Source organism: Ascaphus truei, chromosome 11 (assembly GCF_040206685.1).
Source record: "Ascaphus truei isolate aAscTru1 chromosome 11, aAscTru1.hap1, whole genome shotgun sequence".
Taxonomy (NCBI): Eukaryota; Metazoa; Chordata; class Amphibia; order Anura; family Ascaphidae; genus Ascaphus; species Ascaphus truei.
The window spans coordinates 31,701,558-31,721,656 of NC_134493.1; the positions used below are offsets into that span (position 1 = coordinate 31,701,558).

Sequence of the window (20,099 nt, forward strand, 5' to 3'; positions counted from 1 at the left end):
TATTATACACCCGATACATAAAGCTTGGCCCCCTGCAAACGCACTTACCAGAACACCCTCCTACTGTCTTTGTACGTTCTCCCCACCAATTAGATTGTAAGCTTCCCGGAGCAGGGACTCCTCTTCCTTAATGTTACTTTTATGTGTGAAGCACTTATTCCCATGACCTGTTATTTGTATTATTTGTTATTTATATGATTGTCACGTGTATTACTGCTGTGAAGCGCTATGTACATTAATGGCGCTATATAAATAAAGACATACAATACAATACATACATACACACATACATACATACACACATACATACATACACACACACACATACACACATACATACATACACATACATACATACATACATACACACATACATACATACATACACACACATACATACACACATACATACATACACACACACATACATACACACATATACACACATATACATACATACACACACACATACATACATACACACATACATACACATACACAAATACATACATACATACATACATACATACTTATAGGTGTCAGATTTGGGTTAAAAAAAAAAAAAAAAGGTATCAATCACCCCGATGAGACCCCTTAAACATGTCGCTGGAATGAGTTCCCTTTGTTCCTAGGAGGGATTTCCCCTTTAAAGAGAGACCGTGAAAGTTACCACTCTCAGACTGTCGCCAGCAAGGCTGCTACCGAGAGCCTGGGAGAGAGAAAGACGCACAGTGGACACAGATGTCCAAGCTGTGCCTCAGGTCAAAGACCATTGACCTTTATTTCCTTAGCAATTCTTATGCGTGTGTGATCTTGTCGGTGTTTGGTTGCTACAATAAAGATGCCTCCTTAGTGCGACATTTCCAGAACCCTGTCTCGTGACTCTTACTGTCTGACCTCGGTGACCGTGACCCGCCCGTGACCTTTACGGGTGCTGCTCTCTCTCGGCTCTACATGTAGCAATGTTGACTGAATACGGAATAAACTAAGTCAACTCATTAATCTCTGGGCACAATGTGGTAGGGTTACCCTATCCCCAAGTGGTAGCAGAGATGTTTTGTCATTTGTTGCAGAAATTTGTTCGTTTTAACTCTTTTAATGCTGGAGGAACTTTATTGTCAGTTGATGTGATATTAAAACGATGATAATGTTGTATCTCAGGCACTTAGAGTGTAAGCTCTTCGGGGCAGGGACTCCCTTTCCAACTGTTACTTTCATGTCTGAAGCGCTTATTCCCATTATGTGTTAGGTTATTATGTCACGTGTATTACTGCTGGGAAGCGCTATGTACCTGGATGGTGCTATATAAATAAAGATATATACATAAATGGAGGGCCGCACCCAAAGTCTTTACGCCCCTCATTTTTTTGCTGAGAGATGGCAGAGAATGAATCTTTCTACCAAGCTTCTGTTTCATATGTGCTATCTACCTACCTTGTGTCAGTTTCTTTACAGCCTTCAACCCCAAATAATGACGGGCGAACGCATTAGGATGGTAGACAAGAAAAAAGCATGTTCCTTCTTCGTGCCTAAACTCCCCCTATTCCTCCTGTCTGACCCCAAACTATAGAGCTTAGAACCCTGCTTCATACCTTCTCTCATTGTCATCGAGGTGGGCAAAGAGTACATTTTTGGAAATTGCTTTGGCCAAGGCAGTCATCGTCTTGTAGTCCTTTGGAATAACCTGCGGAAAAACCACAGAACCAGATATTATTTTCTTGTGTCTGGCATGGGAAGCAGATGGATTCTGTAAAGAACGACAAAAGGGCACTTTCACATGTACACACGTATATTAGGGTAGAATAATGACTTTGGAGGCTAAAGAAACATATCCGCATACAGTGAACTTTCTATGAAAAACACATTGTTTTATTGTTTGAAACTATGAATATTATCTCCCAGCATTTTATATTTGTAGCAAGTATCACTATACCATTAGGGCTTTCCAAGGCTATGTCTCAATAGAGTAAATAAATAAACTCTTTTAGTATTGTTTGCTAAACAGTGGTAGTTTTGCTGTGCGCTGCAACTCCAATCATTTGAACAAGCTCACCATGTAGCACGGCTGTAGTAATTTAGTTATTAAACCCAATAATCCCACGGTAGGTTTGCCATATAGGTTTTGTGTGGTGCTCACCCCTTCTTATTAGCATTCACCACTAGAACAGGTCTTCACACAAGTGTTCCCTCTTTTGATTCTACAGGTAGTCCTCGGTATCCAACGTCTCACTTTACAACGAATGGCATATCCAACGCTTTACAATGTAACCCTACGGGCCGTTTTCCGACGCCTGAATGAGTTATCCGACGCTCACCGCCACTGATTAACATGGGACTCACTTTACAACGGTTTCACTATCCAACGCTACTTCCAGAACGGATTCCGTTGGATAACCGAGGACCGCCTGTACTCACATTCTACATGTTGCATGCATTCGGTTTAATTATATCAAAACGAAAACATTTGCAAAACGGGAAATCCACAAAGGTAGAACAGAAATAGAGTCAATCTTTTTTTTCATTTTAAAAAATGATTCGAAAAGCCAAAGTTACACTCACATTTGATAAGCATATATCGGCATGTATATAAACACCAGATGCTTCATCAGGGAGTCGATGGCGTATTTCCGGTGACATAAAAGGGCAAGTTCAACGGGCTGAGACGCCGCACATGGAGCGGTTCTAGAGAGAGCAAGGTTTCTGGAATGGTATCTTAGAGTAGCGTTTACCTATCCCAAAAGCCCCAGGAGGAGGTGAACAGTGGTGCCTGGTGTTTATATACATGCCGGGATATTCTTACCAAATGGGAGTGTACATTTGAATTTTTAAATCTTTTTTGAAAATGAAAAAAAAAACGATGCACACTAGTTCTATTTTTATTTCCTGTCTGCGCTCTATCCCTATATCCAACTTGGAGACCAAAGAGGAACCTCATATTGGAGCAGCACCATTGAATGAAACTCATATTGGAGCAGCACCATTGGATGAACCTCATTTTGGAGCAGCACCTGTGAAGGAACCTCATATTGGAGCAGCACCGGTGGATGAGCCTCATATTAAAGCAGCACCAGTGGAGGAACCTCATATTAGAGCAGCACCGGTGGATAAACCTCATTTTGGAACAGCACCCGTGGAGGAACCTCAAATTAGAGCAGCACCGGTGGATGAACTTCATTTTGGAGCAGCACTGGTGGAGGAACCTCATATTGGAGCAACACCGGTGGCAGAATGATCATATGTGCGGCCGATTTGGCTGTACCCGGGCCCACCACCTTTAGGGACCCATTCTCCTGGCACTGGGATGCTGCTCCAGCACTTATTTTAGCAGTTCTAAAGGCTCCCCTCTCTCCACATCCCTATCTGGGCCCTACATGTGGTGCGTGGCCTTACCCGGCGGTAACAGAGGGAGCCCACGCAGATGATACGGAAGATAACCCCACCAGAAGTCAGGCCCAACTTCTGCAATCACCGTCTGGGTGGGTGAGCTCCCTCTGTTTCTGCCTAAGGACCTGCTCCACAGGTCGGGCCCCTGGAGGAGAAGGGGGCCTCTTTATTTTTACTTCCACTGAGGCTCACCACTGACTAGTTCCGCCACTAAGCAGCACGGATACTAATACAGTAAATACTTCATAATATGGCCTGACAAGGACATTTCTATTGGTCTGAATTGATTATTATTCAAAACACCTTTTATTCACAATTTACTATACTATATTTATAATATACTTGTCCCTTTCAAATCACATTTTAATCACAGATTTTATGTACACACATACTTCAAGTGAGTATATTTTCTTTTTTAGCGCACTTGTTCACTTTTGACAGCTGCATTGAATCTGAACCACCCCAGTGTACATCTGCATTGCCCCAAAGGCAGACAGTCTGATGGGGCTCCCCAAGAGCTGCTCCCCTCTGCACAGGACCAGCGTGCTAAGGGTTAACATTTGCTTGTACTTTGTGGAACGTCAACCCCACCCACTGGAATGTTAATGAGCCAAGATGACAAAGAACTTTGTACTGTATTCGCAGCTGCATTCAATCTGAACCACCCCAGTGTACATCTGTGTTGCTCCAAAGGCGAATATCCTTTGGTGCAGCTGAGGGGCAGCTAAAGGGTGTGAGCCGTTTTCTGCGATTTGCTGCCGTTTGGTGATGTTAAAGCTGCTGTATTTCAATCTGAAACTCACCAGCCCTTTATCCCACTGTACCCAATTTTCCAACTCTATCTGTCCATGAAATGTCTGTGAATTGACTGTATAACCTCTGTTCTTTTAATATAACCATGTATTGTTATAACTCTGTGCCCAGGACATACGTGAAATGAGAGGTAACTCTCAATATATTACTTCCTGGTGAAACCTTTTTATAAATAAAAAATATGTGCAGAGATGCGTGACTTGTATGTACTTGGATATTTCAATTTGATGCCCTGAAGGCTGTCAACATGTAGAAAAATCCTCTGACTTGCTAACTACATCCAACAATTCTCACTCTCTCAGAAACGATGCATCCTTCCTTTCAAGACAAAAGCCATATCCTGGGGTCATGAAAAGATTGCTCTGCGGTCAGAGGTTAAGCAGCTCTGGGCAAAGAAAAAAGGCTGCTGCAACGGGCTATTTCCACCTACATGTAGCAAACACCAGCTTAGAGCATCATCCTTACAGCGATCCATACAACGTGATTCCTTAACTCGAATTATTTCTTTTACAATATGGTACTTATTTGTTTTTTTTCGTTCTGCGCAGAGATTAATGAACCTTCCGGCTTTTGGGATAAACAGACATTTAAATTGCCAAATGAATCTCTAGTTGGTCATTTTTAGAATACCAGAATCTGAATTTGTTCCTACGTTGTGACAATATAAAAAGAATGTCACATTGTTAGTGTAAGTGTTGATTTCTCCAGCAGTGAAGCAGTCCGTGGTTTTGTTTCGTTAGGGGTGAAGCAAATTAACCACTCGAAAAAACACAGTCACAAAAATATAAGGTAAATGGATCGCCACAGGACAATCAGACTAGTGTAACCTTTTTAAACATTTGTATGTATGTATGTATGTATGAATATCTTTAATTATATAGTGCCAAAAGTGTACTCAGCGCTTGACAAAGAATACAGTACAGGCAATTATAATAATACAATAAGCGCAGCAAAAATCAGACAATAGGAAAGGAAATCCCTGCCCCGAAGAGCTTACAATCTAAGTGGCATGTTGGGAGAGTTACAGAGACAGCAGGTGGGGGAATAAGTGCAGTAGATGGCAGTGCTTGGTCACAATGGGTGGTAGGAATGTGGGTGTGGGACAATGAGTCCGGGCTATTGGGATGCTTGATTTGTGAGGCGAGTTTTAAAGGTTGGTCAGGATTAAATCAGAAGGTTAACACCATTAGCGGGGAAAGATGTGGCAGGGAGGTGTGGATGAGAGCAGGTGTGTATGTCTGGGTTCAGGCTTAGGGGAGATACCCAGCAGCAGGAAGGAGTAGATAGAGGGTGTGAATAGAGGAATTGTGGGGGTGATTTTTATTGAGGGGTAAAGAAGTTGTTGGGAGAGAGGTGTACATTTAACATTTAATATCAATTACCCAGTAAGTGTGTATGTTATCCATTGAGGTAAGAACTAGGTGGGACATCAAATCTAAAAAATAAAAAAATTGTGTGTGCCGAGCACGCGCATGTTAAGTGAAACTTCTTTGACTTTTGTCACAGAAATTGTATTTGTGTTGGTGATGTTTTTAATTAAAAATAAAAAAACTATTTCATTGACAAAACGCAAATAAATTTGACTTAGAACACGCGTGCTCGGCACACATCCCCTGTATTAGCTATTCGCACTAACTGTGAATTCCGTGTGTGTGTGTGTGTGTGTGTGTGTGTGTGTGTGTGTGTGTGTGTGTGTGTGTGTGTGTGTGTGTGTAATAGTGTGTGTCTGTGTGTAATAGTGTGTGACAGTGTGTGTGTGTGACAGTGTGTGTGTGTGTGTGTGTGTGTGTGTGTGTGTGTGTGTGTGTGTGTGTGTGTGTGTGTGTGTGTGTGTGTGTGTGTGTGTGTGTGTGTGTGTGTGTCTGTGTGTGTCTGTGTGTGTCTGTGTGTAATAGTGTGTGACAGTGTGTAATTGTGTGTGTGTGTGTGTGTGTGTGTGTGTGTGTGTGTGTGTGTGTGTGTGTGTGTGTGTGTGTGTGTGTGTGTGTGTGTGTGTGTGTGTGTGTGTGACACAGGGGGTGTGGGTGGGTGGTCTGTGCTCCATGTCCTCTTCTCCTCTGCTGCCCATGTGCGACGCACTGCCGAGCTCCAGAAGCCTCTGCGCATGCGCGCCGGAGAACTCTGCTTCTGTTTGAGCGATGCTAGTCGCTTCTGCGCATGCGTGGCATCCGTCAGCAGCACCATCACTACTGCGCATACGCGGCATATGTCAGCGGGCGTGTGGGGGGAACGGCGCCGCTGCCAGCCGCTTCTGCGCATGCGTGGCGTCCATCAGCAGCGCCATCACTACTGCGCATGCGCAGCATGTCAGCGGGCGTGTGGGGGGAGCGGCGGCCATTAGGAGCGGCCGTTAGGAATGTGACGTCATTTCCGCTTCACATTTTCGTCTCCATGAAGGAGTTTTGTTCCATCAAAATTGACTAGGTGCCACTAAAGAAGTTTAACTTCAAAAAATGCACTGTTTTCCCTAAAAATACATCTTTATGACCGCTGAGTGGCTGTCACCTGATGGAAGGGATGATCAGGGTTACCTTTCTAACGTATGAGACGGCATCTTCTTCAGTGTACACCTCTGCGCTGACACCCCCTCTCCTGCGTCGAGCCTTCACCACAGGGTTGGGGGGTGGGGGAGATATTTCATCGTCATGCGAGTCCGACTGAGAGTTTGACTTCTGCTGAGCCAAAATCTGTTTGCATTCTTCCTACGCGTCGGGGGGGAGGGAAAAGAGGACACGATAAATACAGATCCCTGCATATGTGCTTAGGAACAGTATGATGCACAATGGGGAATTTCACTCATGCATATGCCAACGTATTGCACAGCGTCCTTGTGCAGAACACTTTGGCATTAGAAAGGTTACATTGGAATCACTTAACAGGGGGGCTCAACTCCAGTCCTCAAGCCAATGACTCTGCTACTGGGGCTGTATTAGGCCTGTAACATAGTGCGCGCGCATGCGCTACCGTCAATGATAATTGCCTGTGTGACCCTGACGTTGCTATAGTTGAGACGCGCGCACGGCCGTGAGCGTTGGCGCAGCAGATCTGAGGAAATACAACAAATTTGTATTTCTGTGCTGTTGCTGCGCCACTTGACGCTGTGAGCCAATCACAGTGTAACGTTGTGACATCATAGCCACGCCTCCTAGCCGCGCGCGTCACTGCTTGCACTATAGACACTAAACGTGCGCGCTATATTACAAGCCTTAAGCAGCAGATCTCATCTGACTCAATGTCACTTCGGTAGCCAGCAAACTGAGTCATATGTTGCCATAAAGCTGCTGAACTGAAGCAGCAACAATCAGTGGTGACAGCCAGTATGTGCCTGCTATTAAAAAAAATTCCTCTCAGTGACCCCCATTAAATGATTCAGAGTGATAAACACCAAAAAAAGAAGCTTGCAGCGAACAAACATTGTGATACTGTCTGCATGTTCATTTCCCCAAACGTAGTGTCCAGGGGCTGCCAACGCCAGTCCTCAAGGGCCACCAGGCCAGAGGTTAAGGATATCCCTGCTTCAGCACAGGTGGTGCAGTTGAAGACTGAGCCACTGATTGAGCCACCTGTGCTGAAGCAGCGATATCCCTAAAACCAGACCTATTCGTGGCCCTCGAGGACTGGAGTTGGCCACTGGTGGTATAATCCAATGGGACTTTAACCCTTGCTTTGCCATGCGTTGCTGCCCCGCTGGCAGAAATGGGGTTGTTTTAAACAGCATTACCTTGCCCATTAGCACTCACAGTTTGCACCCTTATTGATATTTGTGCTAAGATTATTTCTACTAAGCAAGTAAACACGGTCACTGCGATCCAGGACTGCGGCCTTCCGTGTGCGGGGAGTACGGCCCGGCGTAATGTTTGAGTCGCTAGGTCAGAGTTAGCAAGCGACTCACCAAGCATTAAGTCGGTGTGCATTGCAATTTTGTTTAATCGGCGAATTTGCGAAAATGTCTAAAAATCGCCAGATCAGCTGAGACTAGAAATAGCGCCCACACCGTGTGTATTGCCTGGCGATAGTTTGCTTAAAGCTTACGCATTTGGCGATATTATTAGCCCTTGGAGGGCTGGCGGAACATTTTGCAGGAAGTCGAAATTGATATAAAAAACAACAAAACCGTTTAAAATGTCAGAAATGCATTTTAGGCCGTTTTACACATGTCTAGTGCAGAGAACAGCTTTGACCAATGCACAAATTATATCAAATTATGCAAAAAAGGTAAAGAACCCAATGTTACCATCTTCCTGAAACCGGTCCTGAAATTACTTGGACACATTTACTCAGCAAACTTGACTTTATCTCCAGACAGAATCTCCAAACTGAAGTTCTCCATCCCATACATACTGTACTTCAATTATTCCAGCCATTCAAGGAATAGTACTTTGGCTTGTTTGTGTAAAACTGGACAGACAGCGCTCAAACAAGTCCGTGTAGATCAGGGTGGCCAGCTCCAGTCCTCACGGGCCACCAACAGGTCAGGTTTTCAGGATATCCCTGCTTCAGCACAGGTCACTCTGATTGAGCCACCTGTGCTGACGCAGGGATATGCTGAAAATCTGACCTGTTGGTTGCCCTTTAGGACGGGAGTTGACCGCCCCTGGTGTAGATCCACATGATTGCACACTAGTTTGTAGTACTGGGTAAATGTCAAACCAATTTCTACTTGGATTAGCATATCCATAATGAAATGTTGAAATGTTTGTGAGAATTACTTTCAGTTATCAAAAAGAGATACAGTACGTGCAGAGGATGTTAAGGTTGTCAGTATGCGTAAATAGTGATGATGATTAGAAGACTCTATCCAATTTCTAGCAAATATGAACCAATCTGTATAGCATCAGTTGTAGACTTATCAAGGACCAACAGTTTGCTACAGATTTCCATTTATACCAAGAGAACTGATATGTTTCTGAATAAATAACTACAGTACATGTACAGGAACTGTCTATATCAAAACGTACATATTGCCTTTGCAAAACCACGAAAACTAAGTGTGCAGTACAGCTGAATACTTTTTGCAGGCATTACAACCACAAATTGTAAACATTTCAGTAAGCTGAGAGACACATTACGGTAAGACAATAAATCTGACATACTGTGAAAATATGAAGACAATAAATTCAATTGCTTAAGTTACCATGTGATTCGGCTACAACTCTAGTCTCTGCTCTATAGTCCCCCTAAATAAACAGCAGCGGTATCATTGGCTGCTTTTCTAAGCACTGCTGCCTGCAGCCCAGGTACGATTTCCATTCCTGACTTCCATTGGCAGACAGGTTATATCCAGGGCTGGTTTCTTTGCAAGACATCCTCATGTCCCATATGCCAAGTCGCCTTGCAGCAAGTTGAAGTAGAAATAGTCTTTCAGGCGATTTAGTTCTTCATGCAACAGTTATGAGATATGCTGTGACTTGCTATAAAACCTTGTGCAGAATTCCCTTCCAGTAACCGCCTCGCCATTCTTCTGTTGTCATGACAACCAGCCATCTCTCTCGGAGAATGGTACGGAGAATTCAGAAGAGCTAGAAATCCTGTCTACTTATACCCGGGGTGCAAGCAAGTAATGGAACTGGTTTGGTTGGCGAGAGAAAGGAGAGTGGAGCAGAGGCGTGAGTTGGAAAATGATAATGGAGCACAAACAACTAAAATCTGTCTGCGGCTCTGCCGGTCCTGCCAATGCACGCTGGACCCGTGCTGGTTTGCTGCCCGGAGTTCTCGATGCACAATGCCGTGTTTCATTCCAAGTGGTTTGCGTGATGTTGTAGGCGGAATTCTCCGCCAATTCATGGTGTTCTCTGGGTAATGCATATGTTGTTTTTTTAATAGAGCTAACATAGAAATTGTGTATACACCGGAAACAAACAGCACAATGTCAGCTAAATCCCACTATTACAAAAACATTTCTTCCTCTGTACCTAATAGATTTCCACATTATGTTATTTTCAATTTCTAATGCATCAGCAATAATTAGCACTATAGAAAAAAAAATCCTGGGGTTGGATACAGTGGCGGATTTACATTTTTGCCGCCCTGTGACAGGGTAAATAAAAGCCACCAGTTATATGCCTGGAAAACCTATGTCTAGTCTGCAGTGCAGCAATGACTAGGTTAAACTTCAGCTGGGAACCTCAGGACAATTAGTTGGATCCCAGCTGCCTAATCAAGGTGTGTTAAAACCCAGGTTGTAGACACAGGGAGCTTGCTGTTGATGAGAGAGGAGTAAGCTGCTAAAGTGATTCCTGAAAACAAGGTCTGGGTAGCAAAGTAGTGAAACTGTGAACTGTCTGTCCCCTGCATAGAAAAAGGGTAGCTGCATATATATAAACTGTCTGCTAAAGAGAAACTGTTTTGTTCGGTTTGCTGAAGGAAAAGCCATTTTCGTTTGTTGCTGAAAAAGAGCTATTTTTGTTTTATGTGCTGAATATTTTTCAAGGCAAAATAAAACAGCCTTGTCAAGAAACCCACGTGTGTAGTTGCATGTACCCTGCAACATATGGTTGTCAAGAAGTGAGATTTGATTTTTTTCAAAAGGCTCCTGCAGTTAAAGGGACACACACACACACACGAGTGGAAGAAATGTTGAAAGCGTTTCTGTGCGAGCAGGCCCGGCTGCAAGCGGAGAGAGATGAAAGACTACAGACAGCACAGGATGAGCGGATTGCCAAGCTGCTGACCCAATTCCAAGGGTCTGCCAGTGCAGAACTGGCCAGCAGACCCCCGATACTCCTGAGGAAAATGGCTCCGAACGAGGATCCAGAGGCTTTTTTACTAACATTTGAAAGAGTCGCCGAAGCTCAGGGCTGGGCTGCAGATCGCTGGGCAACTGCTTTGGCCCCGCTCCTCATAGGAGAAGCCCAGGCCTCATATCAGGGCCTCCCTACAGATCAGGCAATGGACTACCGACAAGTAAAAGCTGCCATACTGGATCGCTTAGGTCTGACCCCAGAGACCTACCGGCAGCAGTTCCGGAACATGAAGTACACCGCTAAGATGAGACCCCGGGTTCTCGCTCAGCGATTATTGGACTTGTGTACGCGCTGGATACAACCCGAGGAGTGCACTAAGGAGGCAATTCTTGAGCAGGTGGTTTTGGAACACTTTCTACAAGTAATACCCCCTCCCGCACGCTCGTGGGTAAAACGCTACACTGTTGAAACCCTAGCTTTGGCGGTCCGACTCGTGGAGAACTTCCTTGGGGCTGAGCAGCAGGAGAGTGTCCTGGACCCGACTCCACCGGCATTTGCGGACGCCCAAAGAGGGAGGTCGGATCAATGGGGAACCTACGGCCCGTCACGGAACCGCCAAGTCCAAAGGAAGGAGCAGTCGTTCCAGCAAGGACGGAGTCCAAATGCGGGTCCCCGCAGAGACCCTTATCTCCTTCCGGATGTCGGCTCGTCGCAAAGTGAGAGGAACTTCCGAAGACGTCGCCCATAGGACCCACCAGATGCCTGGTCTCCAGTAACCGGTCCAGCGGAGCGCTATCCACAGCCCCCTCCAGCGAGGGAACCCTCTCCATGTTCTGCTTGCGGAGAACAAGGCCACCAGTATGTGGACTGTCCACTGATGGATTGTTCATTCAGCAGAACCGTCGCCTCGGCTTTTTCTGGGGAAAATTACAAGCCCTGGCTACTTCCAGCCCTGATTGGGGGAAAAAACATCCAGGCCCTTGTAGATTCGGGCTCTGGGAAAACGCTGGTCCTCCAGGAACTGTTACCGCCCAACGTGTGTTCTTTTGACTCACCATGGAGCATAGAATGTATACACGGAGATGTAAAACCTTATCCGACAGCCAAAATCCGGCTACAGGTAAAAGGTCAGGAGGCTTACCTCGAAGTAGGAGTCGCTCCTTGGCTCCCTGCCCCCGTTGTGCTCGGTCGGGACTGGCCTTTCTTTGCGGACCTAATGGCCCCAGTCTTTCACGAGGAACCTCCTTCTGGGGCTCAGGAGAACCCTGGCAAACTGTTCCCCTTCTCGGCAGACCCTTTTCCCAGTAGACACCGGGTTCAAAAGACTCGGAAGCAAAGACGCTTGGACAAACAGGACTGGTTGCAGAAATCTGGGTCTCAAGGTGACCATTCGAGTAGTCAGAGGTCACAAGTGATGGCTGGGGATGGCCAAAGGGAGGGGGATATGGGCCCTGGAGATTTACCAGACCTGTACCTCCCTGACTTTCGCCAGAAGCAAAGGGAAGACCCAGTCCTTGCTAGACAGTATGACAAGGTGGTGAAAATTGATGAACAGGTTTTAGATGCACAGGGGGTGATAGTATTCCCCCATTTTGAGCTATCAAAGGATATCCTATATAGGGTGAATAGGCAGACACAAACAGGGGAGGTCACCAGACAGATATTGGTTCCCAAGGCGTTTGTTAAATCTGTGTTCACTCTAGCCCATACTGTCCCTTGGGGTGGTCACCTGGGCAGGGATAAAACATTGGACCATATTTCATCCCGATTCTATTGGCCAGGGATGCATAGTGATATTGCTAAGCTATGTGCAGCATGTCCGGAGTGCCAGCTAACTGGTCCAAAAGGACAAAAACCAGCCCCTTTGGTTCCTCTACCCTTGGTGTCAGTTCCCTTTGAGAGGATTGGGGTAGACTTGGTAGCACCTCTAGAACCTTCTGCAAAAGGACACAGGTTTATCCTTGTAATAGTGGACTATGCAACAAGGTATCCTGAGGCGTTCCCCCTGAGAACAGCAACGGCGAAGCAAGTAGCCAACAAGTTGTTGGAACTATTCTCACGGGTTGGACTTCCCCAGGTTATGTTGACAGACCAAGGTACAAATTTCATGGCTAAACTGATGCAGGATGTCTTAAAGTTACTAGAGGTCAAGTCTGTTCGGACATCGGTCTACCATCCACAGACTGACGGATTGGTGGAAAGATTTAACCGAACTCTAAAAGGGATGCTGAGGAAATTTGTAGACTCAGAAAAGAGAGCCTGGGATGAACTTCTCCCTTTTCTGCTGTTTGCAGTGCGGGAAGTTCCCCAGGCCTCCACAGGATTCTCTCCATTTGAATTGCTCTATGGCCGCCAACCGCGGGGTATCCTAGACCTCCTAAAGGAGTCCTGGGAGGAACAGCAGTCCCCTTCTAAGAATACCCTGCAATATGTACTAGACCTTAGGAAGCGCCTAGATGTGGTCGGCCATTTTGCCAGGGAGAATCTTAGATCAGCCCAGGACAGTCAGGAGAGACATTACAATCAGAATGCTCACATGAGAGTGTTTCACCCAGGAGACCAGGTGATGTTATTGTTATAATACCCCCCTCTCCTTATACAGATAATACCGCCCTCTCCTCATACACATAATACCCCCCTCTCCTCATACACATAATACCCCCCTCTCCTCATACACATAATACCCCCCTCTCCTCATACACATAATAACCCCCCTCTCCTTATACAGATAATACCGCCCTCTCCTCATACACATAATACCCCCCTCTCCTCATACACATAATACCCCCCTCTCCTCATACACATAATAACCCCCCTATCCTTATGCACACAATACCCCCCCTCTCCTCATGCACATAATACCCCCCTCTCCTCATACACATAATACCCCCCTCTCCTCATGCACAAAATACCCCCCTCTCCTCATGCACATAATACCCCCCTCTCCTCATGCACAAAATACCCCCCTCTCCTCATGCACATAATACCCCCCTCTCCTCATGCACATAATACCCCCCTCTCCTCATGCACATAATACCCCCCTCTCCTCATGCACATAATACCCCCCTCTCCTCATGCACATAATACCCCCCTCTCCTCATACACATAATACCCCCCTCTCCTCATGCACATAATACCCGCCTCTCGTCATGCACATAATACCCCCTTCTCCTCATGCACATAATACCCGCCTCTCCTCATGCACATAATACCGCCCTCTCCTCATACACATAATACCCCCCTCTCCTCATGCACATAATACCCCCTTTAGCTTTTAGATTGTTCTGGTGGAAAGCAGGAGTATAACCGGCAAGTTTTCCACAGATGTCAACCAGAAGTACAATGGGGAGTCTACATTTCAAGGAGGACAAAATAGCGTTGAAGCTTTCAGAGGCAAGACGTTAATTCCTTCCTATGGCTGCGGCCCCGCTGGCGCTGACCGCGCTCATGCTTGAGACGTCACCAGCTCCCCAAGCATGAACGCCGAGTGTCCTGGCTATTTCGCAAGCACACGGCAGGGGGGGGGGCTTTGCGGGCAAGTTGAGCCCGCTTCAAAGTCTCTCTTTTTTGTTTACGCACCACATGAACGGGGACGAGACAATTTCAATTGGCAAAACTAACCTCGGCGAGCACCGTGCGGTCAGCACGCTCAGCGCTAGCGTGGCCGCAGCCTATGGGTCAGTCTGGTGGCAGGCAGCTGTGTCACATTATACATGGACATGGGGAGGCCAACTCCAGTTCTCAAGCCTCCCCCCCCCCCCCCCCAACACGTCAGGTTTTCAGGATATCCCAGCTTCAGCATAGGTGGCTCAATCAGCCACTCACAGACTGAGCCTCTGAGCCACCTGTGCTGAAGCAGAGACCAATTGAGAGACCTGTGCTGAAGCAGGCATATCCTGAAAACCTGACCTGTTGGTGGCCCTTGAGTTGGCCACCTCTGGTGTGGATTATCATAAATTCTTTACAAACAACTCAACTACCACCAGCAGGACAAACAGTACCGTATTAAAGCAGCTAATTCCCGCTCTGGCAAACCACAAGTAGAGCTGCTACTTCCACGCACTTAAATCTCCCTCGTCACGCGGAGCAATAGGAAGCCGCAAAGGATTATGCGTGAGGCCGCGTCCATGGTGTGCGCGCGTGACCGTGCTGGAGCGATTTGTGCGCTCTAGGTGGACGCGGTGAGGGGGCGTGTCGGTGGCATGGCCGTGACATCACGGAGCTGGCTCGCCCTCATTGGGCGCACCGCTCACGTGACCCGGCTGGCGCTTCTCGTCGCGCGCTCTAAGGACGGCCTCATAGAGGCACTGCATTTTGATCATGCCGCACGCAAGGTTGGTCGCGCTAACGATGGACGTGGCCTAACACGGGAGATGTAAACAGCCATTTTCTTTCCCCTGGAGGGGATGGGACTGGCGCCACCTTTCCCAGCAAGTATCTCGGGAACCAGCAAGTCGCCGGAGCTGAAATTAACGCAGCTCTGGTATGGGTCCCCCAGCTTCCCATCCATGTAAAAAAACCCGCACTGGGCTCTGGGGAGAGCTCCATTTTAACCTCCCAGACATTTAATATTGCAAACGCTTGTATCTCCTGAACGGAACATTAGATCCTAGAAATAAAAACTGTGTTGGAAAGAGCAAAAGAAGCAAGAAAGCATAACACATGTAAAAACTAACGGCAATCAGCACAGACTGCTGGTTTAACTATAAATATATATTTCAACAATTTACCACAAATAAGAATAAATGCAGTTTAATGAAGAAATACATTGAATACATCAAACAAGCAGCCCCCTGAAGTGACTAACCTTCTCAAGCTTTTCAAAGTGTTCTCTCAGGAACTTCATGGGACGGTCTGGTTTTGCAATGCACAGGTTCACGATGCACTCTTTCAGAATCTGCTGGATGCTGTATTTCTGCACATAGATTTCACAGCCTTTCAAACTCTCGTCTTCTATATTGGAGGAGGACAAAGCAGCCATCTTTGTGACGTGCGCAGGAACAAAGCCTAGGGAGAAATAATATTGTAAATAATTGGGTGCAGAATATGCATTTCAGGCTTTTGCTGCCAGTGGCACATGCAATGCGTTCATTCAGCAGAGGCATCGTTGATATGCCCATTACTGTCACTGTCTTTAATTGCGTTTCCCATAATCCTTTGCTGCGAGCCACGTTACAGGCGCGACTTATTTTCTCATGCCTTCTCCTTCGCCCCACGCAAAGTATCCGGCCTCGGTCAATACGTGTATAGGGGTCAATGGTAAAAACCTTGTTTAAGCTGCATACATGTTTATTTATATTTATATATATATATATATATATATATAAAACAGGGTGTTTTTTCAGGGGGACGCGGTGGAACGTAGTTCCTGTACCGGTTTTCATAGACCATGTGGTAAACTTTATAGCATTGTTGTGATAATCTACAAATGTTGAATAAATGTGTATATTATTGCGCATGTCCAAGAATAATTTACCCCCCTCACTCCCATTCTCACGTCAGAGTTCCCTCACCCTTTTTTCTAAGGAAAAAGCACTGTGCAGGCATACCCCGGTTTAAGGACACTCACTTTAAGTACTCGCGAGTAAGGACATATCGCCCAATAGGCAAACGACAGCTCGCGCATGCGTCTGTCAGCACGTCCTGAACAGCAATACCGGCTCCCTACCTGTACCGAAGCTGTGCGCAAGCGGGGAGACTATAGAGCCTGTTACACATGCGTTATTTACATCAGTTATGCACGTATATGACGATTGCAGTACAGTACATGCAGCGATAAGTGGGAAAAAGGTAGTGCTTCACTTTAAGTACATTTTCGCTTTACATACATGCTCCGGTCCCATTGCGTACGTTAATACGGGGTATGCCTGTATATATATTGTGACAGTCATGGACTCTGTATGTTAGCAGGTTGCCTTACGCAGGCTTTCCAGGGTGCGAGGTTAACTTCTCCGGAGAGGCAGTCTGCAGGTGCACCTAACTGTGACTGAGCTGATTGCATGGGGATGTATATGGCAGTAAGCAAGCTGCCAGAGAGGAGAGACACTTCCCAACTAGAAGGACACTAGTTGGTACGGTTCCCCAGGCCTGCAGGACGCAGGAAATCTACTGTCTGTGATTATCCGCTCTGCCAAAATTAGAGAAAATATATGAAACAAAATGTCCGGTGCAGAGGGGTTTTAAACATATATCACAACACTGTGTGCAAGATAGATATCTTACACAAGAGCCCTCATCATGCACTCATGACAATAGGAAAGAACCAATTTTCTTGCTGACGTAATAGCCAGGGAATATAGATATTCCTACTACTTTAGGAGGCATTCCAAAGTATGTATATTTTTATAAACACCAAACCATATATATGGTATTTATTGTCTTCCACTAACACACCTCCATTTCCCTCCGTGGGATGGGTGTATCTAGTTTGATGCTCTCACCATACAGAGCACTTAAAGACGTGGCGACACTGCATACTTGGCTCCTCCGCTGATGAAGGGAGAGCAGCCACACGAAACGTGCGGAGGGTTTTTAATGATGGTGACGTTCTTAGTGGGTGGCGGATACTTCTAAGGCACTCCGCAGATCAGGTGGTATTGCGATGTCTTCGATCTACCTTGGTCAATACCAAAACAGCTGGGTACACGCTTAGGCAGCTTACTTATCAGTGTGTATTGTGGTTGTCTAACTGTAAAAGCATTAGGCCTCGTTCAGGGTGCAGGCTTCGGAGGGAGGGCGTGCTGCCGTGCGAGCTGCCGTGGGACACAATGTATTCAAATTGAATACTGGTTGTCAGGGTAGCAGCTGCCCTGTCTCCGAAGTACGTAGTTGACGCTGGCTACAGTTTCAATAAACAACCCAAGTCGTTTTTTGAAGCTGCAGCAGCGTCACTGGGACCTCGGCAGCCAATGAAATCATTCTTGAGAATGATTTCAAGACTGCAACTTGGATCCCTAACCTCAGGTCTGTAGCCCCGCCCCCTCCCCAACTCCTGAAAAAGTCTGCTGGGGATGAACACACATCGCCCAGCAGACTGCCGCCCGCCCTCGCGAACGCCCGCCCTCCAACTCCTGCCTCTGGCACCCTGAACGAGGCCTTATACTTTTAAGAATTTAAAGCTTGCTTATCATTTACCAATCGTTATTGCTGCCACAACAGTGCATCTGACAAAATGTTATACCTAACCCATTAAGGGTGCACACAAAAAGATACTGTGTATGCATGTGTGATACATCTTGTGTGGTTATTACCACAACTGACATTAGTGTCAACTGAGATAGTTTGCTGATCAGTATGTATAGCGGTTGTTGAAAAAGCATTACACTTTTAAGTATATAACCTAGCTGATTATTTATCACTAATCGTTCTTGCTGCCATAACACTGCACCCAGTTAGATTTAACCCATTAAGGGTGTACCCCACAGAATACTCTGTATGCATGTGTGGAACATCTTGTGTGGACATCAATACTATTAGACATTAGTGTCAACTGAGAGATTATTATACTGAATATATTTCTTGATTATGAGGGGAGACTGCGCCTCTGAGATATATGGCTTTTCACTACAGTATTTTCTCATTTGGATAATCAACATTTTTGAATACCTCTATTACACCGGTATTCACTTGGTATAATTGGCTAAATTAGTCATGCTGTTAATTGTAGCATATAAAACCTATGGTCGGAGTGGAAGGCTAATGATTAGCTATATTAATTACCAGACACAATAAATACTGTTTATTGATAGACTGTTACAAATGTGTCACGCTGGTATTCTGTAACTGCCACTAGGGGATTTTATTGCACTGTAAATATTTATCACACACGTCGATGCTATATCAATAAATTAGTTTTATTCATTTGTGTTAGTGGGAGACAAATACCATATATATGGTTTGGTGTTTATAAATATATACATACTTTGGAATGCCTCTTTTAAGTAGTACAAATATCTATATTCCCTGACTATGAAGTCAGCAAGAAAATTGGTTCTTTCCTATTCTGTCATGAGGAGTGCAAGGTGAGGGCTCTTGTGTAAGATATCTATCTTACACATAGTGTTGTTGTTATATACTGCTGGACGCAGAGCCTGCAGGGACCTCCTGGGACTAGGGTTGCCAGGTGTCTAGTATTCAACTGGACTATCCTCTATTTGGAAACTCTGTCAGAGAGGCCCGTCGCGCGACACGTTGGAAGCTCGGCATGGGACAGAGTGAGGGAGAGCTGAGGACTGGCCAGAGGTCAGGCCTACTTGCAGCGTCGGCGTCCGGGCCTCTCACAGACACCGGGTCCGGCCTGACCATCCACAAGGTAAGAGTGTGTGTGTGTGTGTGTGTGTGTGTGTGTGTGTGTGTGTGTGTGTGTGTGTGTGTGTGTGTGTGTGTAGAGAAATACTGATATTTACATTTTGATCTCCTTTTGGGAGACAAAACTGTAAATCTGCTTGGCATAGATGGGCGTCCATCTGAAAACTGATATTTAACTTTTTGTGAATGCACAAGAGTTTATTTCTAACAATCTCATGCCGCGCACTACCAGGAGTAATCACATAGCCCAGCAAGTCCAAATAAAACATAGCAGGTCCGTGTTTGCAGCTGTTTTGAGAGATACCGGCTGTTTTCTTATTACAGAGGCAGATCAATGCAGAAAATACAAGAGTTTAATATCCAAGTGCCATCATGAATATCAGTAGATGTTATTTACATAGATTCATTATTTCAAAATAAAAACATGAGTGCTGAAAAAAAAAATCAGGTATACTTGGGTCATTCTATGTGAAACACTATTACTGAAGCTGGAACACGAAATGTGAAGTTGGGCGATTCCTATGATAATGGGTGCATTTGATCTTTCATCACGGCAGCACCTTGGCAGAGGGCGACCTGACTACACTGAATATAATTCAACCCTAATCCGGGGTGAGATCCCAAATTGTAAGGAACCTACTGATTATATTACTCTTAGGCCTTGTACATGGTAGGCGTGCGCGCATGCACGATGGAGCGCGTGGCGTCGCGTGTGCCTGCTGCAGAGGCGATCCGTGGCCAAGGGTGCTGGAGGAGGAGGCGTGACGGGGAGGCGTCCAAGATCAGCAATGATTCACAGCTTGGAGGCGTACCCATGACGTCACGTGAGCGGTTCGCCCTCATTGGCTGAACCGCGCACGTCACCCGGCCGTCGTGAGACAAAATCAAAAACCGTTGTCTCGCGGAAAACTC

General features: G+C 45.9%; 1 protein-coding gene across 1 annotated transcript in view; it reads right to left on the reverse strand.

Annotated features, from left to right (window-relative positions):
- PRKAR1B (protein kinase cAMP-dependent type I regulatory subunit beta) overlaps window positions 1-20,099 on the reverse strand; it is a 112,784-nt gene that overhangs the window by 88,235 nt on the left and 4,450 nt on the right. The window contains exons 2-4 of the mRNA XM_075565485.1: window positions 15,688-15,887; window positions 6,729-6,899; window positions 1,593-1,684 (exon numbers count right to left, since the gene is read on the reverse strand). Coding sequence (XP_075421600.1) covers window positions 1,593-1,684; window positions 6,729-6,899; window positions 15,688-15,861 — 437 coding nt within the window. The 5' untranslated portion in view covers window positions 15,862-15,887. The remainder of the gene's footprint in view (window positions 1-1,592; window positions 1,685-6,728; window positions 6,900-15,687; window positions 15,888-20,099) is intronic.